A 13,581-nucleotide genomic window follows, 5' to 3' on the forward strand; every position below is an offset into this window, starting at 1 on the left:
GTGCCAGACAATTCCAGTGCCAGGCTGTTGCAGTAGGACATGAAATAAAGATGCTTGATTCCAGTCAGGAGGCAGTAGAAATTAGAAGGTTTATTTACAATTTATCCAGCTTTTTTATAAAGTGCTGCACTAAAAAGACACATTATTGGTCCATAGGGCTGACAACTCTCCCATTGGCTCAGTAAGAGAAATAGCAAACAACACCTGTTGTGATGAGAAAGGAATATTGTTTACACAAGGTTGTTTTGGGAAAAAGAAAACTGTTGAAAAGTTTCCCTTAAGAAGAGTTCAGCAATTCTCAGGCTCAAAAAATCTGGAGTCCACAGCAGACAATCCCAGAGCACAGGGGAATCCTGCCTGTCTCCTCCTGGCCCCAGAGTTAGAGACTCTGGCAGGGCTGATGGAAAATCTTTATCAGCCCTGCCAAAATCTTGTCATCTCTACCAAATGGCTCTTCTGGACACTGTGCCCAGACTGTCTGGGGGTGTCCTCACCTGGACACTCATGAGTTTAGCTGGCGAGTCCAATGGTTGTTCTTGTGTTGGAATAAATTTGATACCCAGGAGAGAACCACTGGCAGTGGGTAAAAATGGGAGAGCACAGGCACAAGTGAAAAAAACTTCGAAGCCATTTGTGAAGCCTGTCCTGCACCTCACTCACCCCTGGCAGGGCTCTCTCCTGGCAAAGGGAAGATGTGTAGGGTGATTTAGGAGCTGGGTTTGCTCATCATGAACTCCACATAAGAATCCCAGTTTCCAGCAGTGCTCAGGCTGTCCTTAAACTGTCCCTAAACTGTCCCTAAACTGTCCTGTTTGATGACCTAGGCCTGATCAGATGCTGACCTAAGAACACATAAAAGCAGTCAAGCTCTAAAAAAGAGCACAATTTCATTTAATGCATCCAAATCTCCTGATCTAAACCCAAAAAAGCAGCACCCTACAAAGATGTTGGAGTTGTTTTGATGGTCCTGGGTCCAGATTCTCCACACCCTCACTGAGTCTCTCTCATCCATCACTCACAGGGCCTGGAAACATCATCCCCTTGGACATCAAGGAAGGAAGACTTGACTCAGTGCATATCCTTGTGTGTCAACTTGTAATTACCTAATTAATGCTCAATCAAGCCTTGGCTGTGGAGGAGAGAACAAGAGGTAGGGCCTCTTGGTGTTACTAATGCAAATATTTAAATATAAATATATTATTTATTGTTACACATTAATATATTAGCATAAGTATATGAATATTTAAATATAAACAAGGACTTATTAGAGTTATGAAATGCACATAGTGCTTCCTCAGATATTTTTACCCATTTCAGAATGTGACTGGTCTAAGCAGACAAGGTCCTTGTCCTAAGGCAAATGTTGCACTGATATAACAGTGCTCAGTCCCCAAAGGTAAGAAATTACACTAAAAGAAAAAAAAAAAAAAAAAAAAAAAAAAAAAAAAAAAAAGGAGGAGGAAGGAGAAATTCCTGTCAAATTGGAACTGACAGATGGTCTGGCAACTGTGAGAGTCTCACCAAGCCCCCTGTGCCTCTCGCTGACAAGAGCTCCCAAAGAATCAGCTCAAGAGTTCCCCCAGCCTGGCTGGCCTTCCCCTGGCTCATTGTGACACTTCCACTCGTGTTTTTCACAACTAAAAGCAAACAAGGAGCCCTTTGACACCAGGGAGTCTGTAACTTCTGCTGCTGCCTGCAATACCCCCCAGGCTTCTCTCACTGCTGCCTTTCCCCACCTCCTTCTGGAGATGCTTATTTATTTCTTTATTCAAATGAGGTATTTAAACATCTCCTGTCTGTTCAGATTTCCAAGTGGTGATGCTCAGGGCCATTTTGTAATCCAAGGAAAATGATGATATGTTTGCAAGGCAGCAATGAAGCCACTTGAGTATTAAATATTCCACACCTAGTGAGCTCCACTGTGTGTATAACACATCAAAAAGTGACAAATGCAGGCAAAGTTGGGAATGGCCTCTCTGTAATAAACATTTAGAAGCATTTGTGTTTAATTTGGAAGGCAGAAATATAATACCAGGAGTCAGTGAAAGCATTACAACTGCCTAATTAATTGCTTTTAAAAACACAGCTCTCTGTACCGAGTCAATCACCTCACCAAATTCTTGTCAAGGAACAGAACTGCTCTGGCATTTGGGAACAACCTGTCATGGCAGAAACAATGTTTGCATTAACAATTCACACCAGGCACTCTGCTCTGCCAGCCTGGTCTGAGCAAATTAGGTGGAATTCTTTCAAATAAAAAATTCAGGCCTTGATAAAAAAAAGGAAGGTAAAACAAAACCCAAAGGTGACATTCTCAGGAGTCTCCAAAACCAGCTGGTTTTCTGTTGTTCTTGACAGTTCCACAGCCCTCCTCACACTCACAAGAATTTCTGAATGAATCATCTTCATTGACAGATTGGGAAATTAAAGCAAAATGTTTAAATGATTTAACTGAGATCAGCCTTAGCCAAGGTCTTAAAATGAACAGGGGCTGTGGGAGGAAGATGCTGAAGTGCCAACCCTGTAGCTCCTAGAAAATCATCCCTTTTCTGTGGGCTGCTGGATTAATGGCTGATGATAAATGATTTAAAACATCATTTAAAAGCAATCTTTTAGGAAATATTCAGGTGCCATTGCAGTTTGTTGGCCCTTCATGTGTGATAACAGCTTTGGGCAAGGGGAGGATTTCAGCAGTGCCCAGTCAGGGCCTGGCACTGCAGACTTGGTTAGAAGGGTGTAGCCCTGATTCTGTGCCTGAGGTGTTTTTGTTTTCTGAAATTCTTTTCCCAGAGAATTTTCTGTAAACAGGAAAAATGTTTTTGTAACTGTAACTTTATTATTCATTCCTTTCCCCAGGAGGGACTTCTCCTTGCTGTCCCTCTGCTCTGACCAATGGGAGTGAAGAGGTTTGTCTTTGTGTCACCAATCCAATTGGTCTGTGTGAAATAGTATAAAAGGGAGACACATCCCAGAAATAAAGGAGTCATTTTCAGCCTTCTGAAGTTCAGAGTCTGTGTTGTTGTGGTGTAAAACAGTGTCAGAAGGGGAGTTCAGCCCTGCTGTCAATGGTTTGTCTCCTATGGCCAGGGACTGGGCCACAGGTGGTATGTGAAGCACAAAGACTCCTTTGGGAGCTGTTATTCATCCATCTTCTAGCACAGGACTGGAGAGAGATAAACCTTCCTCAGAAACCATCCCCCCTCTACTGACTATGGGAACTTCAGGGCTATGGTCTCCTAAATGTGGGCACTGAATTACCTGAACCTCACATGAGCCAGCACAGGCAAGTTCTGCACCTCAATTCCAGTGGGGAGATTATTCAATATATTGAATACATTCAATATATTCAATATAATCAATATGAAATAGCCTTACCTGAATATATATAGTGTATATACTTGAATGTATTTAGTATATTCAATATATTCGATATATTCAATATATTCAATGTATTCGATACATTCAATATGTTCAATATATTCAATATGAAATAGCCTTACCTTAATATATTTAGTGTATATACCTGAATATATATAGTCTATTCGATATATTCGATATATTCAATACATTCGATATATTGAATATATTCAATATATTCAATATATCAATATTCAATATATTCAATCCTTGAATATATTCAATATATTCAATATATACAATGTATTCAATATATACAATGTATTCAATATATTGAATATGAAATAGCCTTACCTGAATATATATCCATATATTTGATATATTCAATATATTCGATCTATTAAATATAAAACAGTCTTACCTGAATAACCAGGTGAGCTCAGCCTTTCAGCTCAGCTCCACTGTTACCCTGGCTGAACTGGCACAACCAAAATCAAGAAGTCTCAGCAGCTCCGTGCCAGAACTGTTTTCTCTAAAGAGATTTCTCTAAGAAATAAAGCATTTGAATGCTGCCATCTGCTCTGTGAATGAGGGTGGATTTACCTCAGGTCAATTCACAGCCTTGGCCATTCAGAAAAAAGGATTTCAGACACACAGAGACGTGGCAGCACAAGCAGTTGTGATTGTGTTTAAGGGCTCCTGCAGCTGGAAGCTCTTGCTGGATTTCTCCATACAAAGCTTTTCCAAATATGAAAAGGAGGGACACACTCAATATCCTAATGATGGTATTTCTTCCAGAATATTCTCATTGAAATAAACCCTGAAAATGCAGCTCTCTGTACTCACCGAAACGAAGCAGCTGATGAACCCTCCTCTTTTATGCACTTTCATCAAGTCTTCAAACAGCTTCATCTGCTCAGAAATAACCTCACCGTATTTGCCCTCTGCCAAACTAATGGATTCTGCCACTGCTCCAGTGAAATCCACCAGGGCTTCTGCAGCACTGCCTCCATCCAGGGCTTGGTAGGATCCAGCCAGCCTGGGGGCAACACAGAACATCCTTAATTTACAGGGGGATGGAACAAGTGCTCTGATTTGGCTTGAAGGTAGGGAACATGTTTGTGTCTCACCAAGAAAAAAACAGAGCAAAAAAAAAAAACTGAGCACACTGCAGAGAAATCTTCCCTGGTTTCTAAGGGTCCTTAAGGATTTGGGCTGCCGAAGTAGAGTGCATTGCACTCCTTTATTATTTACACCCTTAACTTTAAAGAAGATTAAAGAGGTTAAAGAAGGAGTTTTCAGTCTTTATTAGGTTCTCTACTGTGGTAATGAACCCCACACCCCCAGCAGGTGCTTCAAAATAGGGAAAGAATTTCGGTTTACCTTTACACATTTTAGGACGTTTAACCAAAAAGTTCTGTGTTTTTCTGACAGTGATTGGCTCAGGGCCAAGAGAGAAGCATCTATTGAACCTTTTCACTGTTCTTCAAATCCTGTATCTCTCCTTATTGGCAGCAGGCCAGACTGTCCCTCCTAAAACATTCAGTATTTAGGAAGGAGCAAAAAAGAAGTAAAAGGCTTTTTGGAGTGTTTTTAGCAGGGTGTCAGAGGTTTTCTCTCAGCTTTGCTTTTGTTTTCTGTAACGTTCGTTATTTTGTTATTTTTCCTTATTAAACCTTTTACTTTATAAAATATCTCTGAAGAGCAGTCTGGCTGAAATTATTTTAAGCTGATCTGCAAGGGCTGGACTCTCAGAGATTGATTAATCTTACATAAGATCAACAAACATAATAATTTATGTTGACTTGTATCACTCTACCAGCAGCAAAACTAAACCCTATGGAAAGTCTGACAGAACTAAAAGACAAAACAGACAAAGGGACAACACTGAGAGGTGCAAGGACAAGGAACCAGCTCATACTTAGCATAAGCTTTCTCCAGCAGGGCACTCCAGAATTCATTTCTGACGTTGGAACGGCAGTAGATCAACTCCCCGTCCTCTGTTGGCAGCAGATCATCAACCACCACCTCTGTCCACGCCCCAAAGTGCCAGAAACGGAAACGGAAAATCCCAGCGTATTTCTTGGGGTTTTTGGGGTCCCACTCCTGCTCCTTAGAGTCTGGAATCACCTGAGAAACCACGGAAGGGAAAGAAGCTCAGTGAGTGCACCGTGCTGAGGTTTATTCCTAGGCCAGACAGCCCTGAAACATTAAAGAGAAAATTTGTAGGACACAAAATAGGACACAAAATAAAGGTGCCTGACTCCAATCAGGGGGCAGTAGAAATCAGAAGGTTTATTTACAATTCATTCAGCCCTTTTATAAAATGCTGCACTAAAAGGCACATTATTGGTCCATAGGGCTGACACCTCTCCATTGGCTCAGTAACAGAAATAGCAAACAACACCTGTTGTTATGGGAAAGGAATATTGTTTACACAAGGTTTTTTTTGGGAAAAAGAAAACTATTGAAAAGTTTCCCTTGGGAAGAGCTCAGCAATTTTCAGGCTCAGAAAATATCAAGCCCACCATTTGAATCCACCAAAATTCACCCCTTGTTAGTCCTAGGGAGAAAACCTCTGGCTGATAGGCAGGGGAACAACCAAGGTTAGCTTGGTTTATTAGCTTTATTTCTTTTATTTTCCTTTATTTCCTTTAACACCACACACAAAAAAATCACCCACCTGCTGCCAGAGGCTTTTCCTCAGAGCCAGGCAGGAGCACGCAGCCACAAACCAGCAGTTCCCCAGCTTGCCCTGGTGGAAGTCGTGGGAGCTTATTCCATCCACAAGCAGGTGGGGATCTTCACAGAGGTCCTGGCAAAGAAAACCAGAGATTGCTGGAGACTCCACTCCAAAAATGATCACAGCATCCTTTCAGTCAAGAAAAGCAGCAGGAATTGATGCTGCTGACACCAGAGCTCTGAGCTCTGTCAAGCCTCTAAAGAGGGGAAATGATGCCTTAAGATTTCAGCCTTATCGTTTTCAAATCCTGTGCTGCAATATTGCATAACTCTACACTTCATATAAAGTGTTAACTACTATCTTCAGTTTGGTCAGAAATTGTTCCTCTGGGCCTGGAATCCATGGGCACCCAACAGCCTGAGGCCCCAAAAAGTATAAACAAAAGTGAATTGTGGGGGGAGCAAACAAATGTGACCTCATTACCTGTAGCTGTAATTGGACAATTAACCTCTGATATGCAAATAGACCAAACTTATAATTGTCTGAAAGATCATGACCATCATCCATCCTGGGTGCAGCCTCTGCCAGGCTTTTGACTCCCCAAAGTGAACCTGTTAAAGGCCTTTAATAAACACACACTTTATTCTCTTCACTTTGTCCAGCCTCTGTTCTAGGGAGCCACTCAAGCATCATTTTCTAGGGAGCCACTCCAAGGCATCATTTTCACTGCCACTCCTTTGGCTGACTCACTGCAAACCCTCCTCCAGCAGCAGCCTGTCACTGCAGTGACCCCTCAGCCCCACAGCAGGGAGAGAAGAGCTCTTTGTGAACACACCTTTGCACTCTCTGGGCTTCATAATTCTCATAGATCCAGCTCCTGTTAGAACTTTTTGTCCCTCCTTTCCTGGCTCCATCTCTATCCACATGGAGATTCCCACCAGAGCGCGGCTGGACCACGTTGGCCACTTGGCTCTCGTGGTGGTAGCACACATCCCACATCCACGTGGCCTAGATTTCAATTTTATATCCCATTTCCTGGCATCTCCGGCATCAATAACTTCTAGTTTGTTTTTCCTTTCAAAATGTTATTTTGTTAGAATAATAAATGAGGGATAAATGGAGCCACTGGGGTTAAAACTGTCCAAACTTTTCCGTCACTAGTGGAAGCCAAAACTTTAATTAGTTTTAGAAAGAAATGAAGCACTGTTGTGTCTTACAAAGATTTTATTTGGTTTGTTTTGATAAAAATAACCACATTAAACTGCCATTTTTTAAATTGAAGTGTGTGTCTCGCATCTCACAAAGTCCTCAGAGGAAAAACAGAGCAGCTTGTGCCAACTGCCAAAATTTGTGGATGAGATCAGCATTTGCTGAGTGCTGGGGTCCAAAACAAACATGGAACAGCAGAGCTCAGAAACAGCACCTCCCTCCTTCCACCAGAGTCACCAAATTCTCCAGGATCCTGCTTGATAAATCTCTTCTAAACCACCCAAGAGCCCTGGGGTTCTGGGGCTAAAGAACAGCTTTTTTTTGTTGTTGTTTCTTTTGTCATTAATTCTCTTGTCATGATAACAGATCTCTGGTGACTGTCACTGCTCAGATGAGACACAGTAACACTGAGGCACAACCTAGAGCTCATTTCAGCTCTTTGCTCTCCTCTGGGCTTTGTGATTTTCACCACTTATGCCATATAGTAAATTCTTAGGAATACTTTTATCTATCTAAGCCACAATTCCCCCAACACAAGTTAGAATTGTGCTATTTCAATATCTTTTACTGCAGGCCTTGTGAGGATCTTTAAGCATTTTTGTTTGCAAGCATGTAAAAAAATAGAAATTAAAAAGAATATATACAATTTCCTACCTCTCTTACCTCCCTTACCCCTGACATCCCCCTAACCTCATACCCTCTTGCTCTCCCTCCCTCTCTCTTTGGGGTTCCCTCCAGCCCAGGTTGGTGGCTGAAGGCAAAGCCCTTTTTCCCCACGACCCTTGCAATAAACCCCCGTGTTTCTAGAATATCTCAGGTCTGCAGAGTTCCTTCTCCCTGCTGTCCAAGGATGTTCCTACAGCTGTGGAGCTGGAGAGGTGGATGGGATTGTCCATGCTGTAATCAAGCCCAGCTGTGCTGGCATGGCCACAGAACCCTCCCCAGGGCAGGCTGTGGGCCACGGCATTTGCAGTTTAGTCCCAAGAAGCAAAACGACCAAGCCCAACTGCACTGGATACTCCAGAGCGTGCAAAAAGACTTTCACAACCTTGTTGTGGCTGAAAAAAAGTCTGTCTGTGGAGTGAAAAAAGAGAAGTCACCCCTCAGGGGACAGTTCTCTGAGAAATCTCCATCCTAAAAAACCTGGGGTCAGATGTGACCTGACTAAAACAGCCCTTGCGGAGATCAGGAGGGGATTTTGGCAGCGCTGTTACACCATGGAAATCCACAAAAGGCAGCTTCAGCCCCGGGTTTCTGTCTGTACACCCTGAGCTCAGGATGTGCAATTCCCCAGGAAACTGTGCCCACCGTCCAGCAGCACCAGCTCCTGAGAGTGAGATCATGCCCAGAAACAGCAGCCCATGAGCCAGGGAGAGAGTGTGCCAGAGCTCCAGCCTGGTGTCAAACAAAACTCACCCATTTGGGCATTGAGAAATGTTTCTTCCCCCTCCTCCCTCTCCACTAAATCCTGTTACAAAACCAAATGCATCACAGACATTTTTATAGTGTTCTTTTTTTTCCATTTTCAGCTTGGGGCTAGTGCTGACTAATACTCAGCCCGTGGGTTTCAGCCGATGGGACACGTGTGTTTGGGGAGGATCTGAATCAATGTTTTGGAAAAAAAAAAAAAAAATTAAAAAAATTGGAATTGGGCAACGTGGTGTGGATCTTGGCTGCCTGTAGGCTTCACCTGACCCCTGGAGCACCACAGCTGCTCTCTGCAGAACTCTGACAGGGCTGGGAAGGGCTCAATGATGGGCCCTGGGGCTGACCCTTTCCTGACCCTCCCAACAAAGTGTTTGCTGAAGCCCTGCCAGTCCTCGGCCACTGCAGCCCAGAAATCACTCCAGACTACAATGAAGGATTTGCTGTTCTCCCAGAACCCTCAGACAAGAACAAACCTCCCCAAATCACCTCTTGCTGCACTGAGTTTGTGATGCTCCAGAACTGCAGCACATCCATAACACCTCTAGAGAAAAGCTGCCTGGTTTGAGAATAACACTTTGTTTCTCACTGAATTTACCAGCACTTATCTCTCATTTATCTCAGCCTTTGCCTCCTGCCTTCTTCCCCTTGTACCCATTCCCTTCTCCAAACTTGGCACCACAATTTGTGTGGCTTTTCCTCACCAGCAGCCATCAGAGACATTCTTAGGACAGGATTCACCTCAGGTAACATCAAATTCTCTCAGCCAGATGTCCAAACTCCCCAGGAAGCAGAGCTCTTGTCCTTTGAAAGGGCAGAGCACAGATATTACACTGTCATGGTGCTGTGTCTCTACTGGTCACATAAATCAATAATTCAGCACAATTCCAACCCCTATGAAATTTGATTTTCAGCTGTTCCAAAGCTATAACAACTATGCCACAATGTGAAGGGGGAAAAAAATGAATTAAAGCCCTAATTTAATTGTTTATTTGTTGCTAGAGGACACGAAAGAACCACACTCACCCATCAGGTTGTGAGATGAGAAAGAAAGAGAAAGTTTATTTTGGTTTGGGGTTTAAATAGGGTTTGGAATTTGATCAGGGATTGGGGGATGAGAGTAACACTTCTCTGGAAAAAGTGATAGTTTTCCATCCTAGAGATCATTTTGTGGTCACTAATCTGAAGTTTTCTTGCAAAACGCTTTTACAAGGATTTACTCTGACTTTGAGGTGGTGATGCTCTGTGAAAAACAGGTCGATGTAGTAACAACATTTTAAAGAAAATCTGAATGTTGCCACGCAGCAAAGCAGGGGAAATATTTTTGCCTTAAATGCAATAAAAGAGGATGGCCAGGGACAAAGGCAGGCCTTAGAGCAAGTCCCTGACATTTCCAGAAACACCCTCAGGTGGCCGAGGTCAGACATGGGCTGTGAGGCCACTCCTCAAAGGCCACCCACTGTCCAGCTCCATCTTTTTACTCCTTCCTCAAAACATGTTTGTCTATCAAATTCTTGGACGAGCTTCCTCAGATGGGGGATAAAAACAATAAGAAAAGGAGGTTGGAGAAAGCCACACACACATATTTTTGTCGCAGCAATGAAATATTCAGCACTGGACCAGTGTGGAATAAACTACTCCCAGGTCAGTAGTCCTGAGTGTCCAGCTCTGGCTGGGGAGGGAAATATTTGTTTGCCTGATAATGAGCATCATTTTGGCTCAGGGGCCACAATCTTGTCCAGTCTGACCTTCTGCTGTGTCTCAGGGGGCTGGCAAGATGCAAATGGAATTCTCCTTTTATAAGGAAGGGAATTTGCTGTTTACAAAAGAGTATCAGGCAGATTTCAGCAAAGTCACATTTGTGGTTTTTTTATTACATTGAGTATTTTGTGGCAGAACTAAAGTCAAGTCATCTAAACATTGTCTGGAGTGAGAATTCAGATTAATCTGGGAGATGATTTGTTTTTCCTGAAAGGAGATATTTCTCCCTGGCCCTGTGATGTCAGAGATTAAAAAGCATAAGTCCAAACACCACCTTAAAGAGCATAAACCCCTTTAACAGCAACAAGTTCCTCCTTTCCACATCCCTTTTCCAGCAGAGTTTGCTTTCAGCCCAGATTCCTCTATGTACCAATCATGGCATTTATCTCAGACACTTTCCTAAGGATAAAAATCCTTTATAAAAGGATATAAGGATAAAGATCCTCACCTTTTTCAGACAACGCCTCAAGGTGTTCTGCCACTTATTTGCTTCAAGCAAAAATATGTGAATGCCTGGGATAACTAACATTGAAGGGATATCCAGTGCCTTCCACAGAAACCTCTGGAACTGGGATCCACCCCACACCATTCTGGACTAGATGTTTGCTCCATAACATAAAAAGAGGAACTGTAAAATGACATAAAGCCCCGAGCACAAGACACAAGCTTCTCAGACTAGGAGATGAGTTGAGCTGTATCAAATTTTGGATTTTGAAATTGTTTTTAATAGAAGTTTTGTTCTGGCCAGCACAACATAACTTTGCTGAGCCCGTGAAGGTCAGAGTCTATGGAGGGTCTCTGTCCCAACATGACACATATCAGACTTAAAATTCCAGTCAGGACATCCTTTCTGGCAAAGATCAGCCTTGGAACATATAAACCAGAGTATTTTTCTTTTAGGAAGACAGAGTTCAAATCCTAAGCTATACAAATATTGTCTCAAAAGTGACACAGCAGTTCATTTTACTCCTGAATACTGAGTGTACTTTTATGACTCAGCCCAATCAGAATCATAAATTTACAGTAACTACCAGGAAGGATTTTATTTACACATCTTGAAAACAAACAGCAGCTTCTATCTCTACATCTTTTTAAACTTTGTCTTGGAAAGATTTTCATTTACCAATAAAGTTATCAGCATGTGAGATAAGTGTCTTCAGTTTCGAGTGATGACACTGAAAAACCCACATCAGTGACTTCCAAAGAAAAATTATTGAGCAAAATCACAGTTTCTGTATCTGCCAGGCAATCAAACCCATCCTTTTCTCTCTATGTGGATAATTTTGTCTTGCACACATGGCCATTAGAGTCCTAAAATGAATAAAATATGTTTGGATAACACGCTGTTACACAAAGTGATCTTGAGGATTTCTTCTTTCCAGCCTCAAGAGAATTTCCAGGGTAAACCAGTCTGAATATGCTTTAATGTTTTTACAAACTCTGCATGTCACTTTGGATATTCTTATTGTGCAGCTTAAATGTCCAAACCATTGAAAAGCCAGAGGAAGTTGGATGCTTTAATCACTCAAGGACTTGTGAAAACGTGGAGCTCTATCACTGAATAGCCAATAAGTTTCCTAGCACCATTAATGATAATTACTTTTGGATTCTCTTCTGCTTCAACCCAAAACAAACACTGGAGCAGATTCAGTCACATCCATGGACAAGAGCCTTTGGCTGCCTGGGAGGACTCAGCCCCTCAGGGTGCAGTCAGAATATTTACTTGGTCATGATTTTATCCCAGCTGAAGCACAGTGAGTTTCATCTCTGTGATTAAATTGTTCAGACATTTAAGGGACTTTTTGCTTGCAAAGACAGGGTGAGAAACTCTTTTCCTTATTTATATCATGCTGCTTCTTTCCATTGCTCTTTCACTGCTTGAGCTAATTCCTGATTTTCCCAATGTGATTTAAATACACTGAGTTGAATTCTCTACTTCATTTCAGACAAATTTCTCTGTCAAACACAAACATCAGCACCATCACTGAGAAATTACCCTCCTGGTTTACCAGCTTAGGAATCTCTGGAATCTCAATAATCTCCTTCCTATCTTTTGCAATGACTGCTGGCAGCCAGAGGAATATTCACAGTGCCCAACCTCACAGCACTTCCTAGATAACACAAAGGGTTTGATATGGAATGATGGATTTGAAGCTACATTCTGGGTAAAACAAAAGGGATCCAGACCTCCAGTTCCTCTTGTGTGTTCAAAGCAACACAGAATTTCCTCTAAAGATGAAGATTCTCTGTGAATATTTGGAATATTTATTTATGAGTTATTCTCTATGAATATTCTCTACGAACATCTGCTGTGAGAACTTCATCATCTTTATTTAATCAGGGACTAATAGCAAAAGTAAAGTCAGCAAAAACACTAAGGAAACATTTCTTAACTCTCAAAAGACAGGAGAAGGGCCTGTTTCTAATAATGTTGATGTTTGCCAGTGTTGCTCTTCCCTTGTCTTACAACATAAGTATTTACAGTTCAGCCATTATGTTCATGGGGGATGATGTTGGTTTTTTAATTTTTTGCAGATTTTGGAATGTCTGCACAAGTAGCTCAACCTGGTGTCCCTGTGTCTTCCAAGCACACCCTCCCCCTCAGGGTGGGCAGTTTTCACTCCACCCAAATGCAGAGCAGATTCTCAGCTGTTGTCTTGGGTTGCAATACAAGATGTATTCTATTCCCATCTGCTGAAACTGGTTGAAGAGGTGGTGGTTTTTTTTATTTATCTCATAACTCAGGGAAAGAGTGGGGTAGGTGTGTTCTGTCAATGGGCAGCTGTTAAACCAGCTGGGGCAGAGTTCTTTACCTCTTTCATCCCATCCTCCCCCCAGGGGATCTCTGCTGTCCATGGCCCATCCAGGCTCACTGCAGGGCTGAGACAATTCCATCAGCCCATGGGGAGATGCTCCACCCAGGGGGAGGAGCCCAGCATTCCCACCTGGATCAAACCTGGCATTGGGAACCCCAGCACAGCCTGTTTGGATTCCCAGAGGGAGACCAGACCCAGCTCAGCACCACTGGACCTTCTACAGGATCATCTCTGCTCCACCAGAACCACATCTGGCACTGCAGGAGGGCTGGGCTGGGCTGACACCAACACCCTGAACCAACAGAGTGTCAAGTTGTGTTCTGACTGTCA

The 13,581-nt window shown here is 42.6% G+C and overlaps 1 protein-coding gene across 5 annotated transcripts in view; it reads right to left on the reverse strand.

The window, feature by feature from the left end:
- CAPN6 (calpain 6) overlaps window positions 1-13,581 on the reverse strand; it is a 54,627-nt gene that overhangs the window by 19,559 nt on the left and 21,487 nt on the right. For all 5 annotated transcript variants that reach the window (XM_083876569.1, XM_083876570.1, XM_083876571.1 and 2 more), the window contains 3 exons: window positions 6,041-6,172; window positions 5,279-5,487; window positions 4,204-4,396 (listed from right to left, as the gene is read on the reverse strand). In XM_083876569.1, coding sequence (XP_083732695.1) covers window positions 4,204-4,396; window positions 5,279-5,487; window positions 6,041-6,172 — 534 coding nt within the window. The remainder of the gene's footprint in view (window positions 1-4,203; window positions 4,397-5,278; window positions 5,488-6,040; window positions 6,173-13,581) is intronic.

The sequence above is a fragment of the Zosterops lateralis genome, assembly GCF_965231275.1.
Source record: "Zosterops lateralis genome assembly, chromosome: 21".
NCBI classification, from domain to species: Eukaryota; Metazoa; Chordata; class Aves; order Passeriformes; family Zosteropidae; genus Zosterops; species Zosterops lateralis.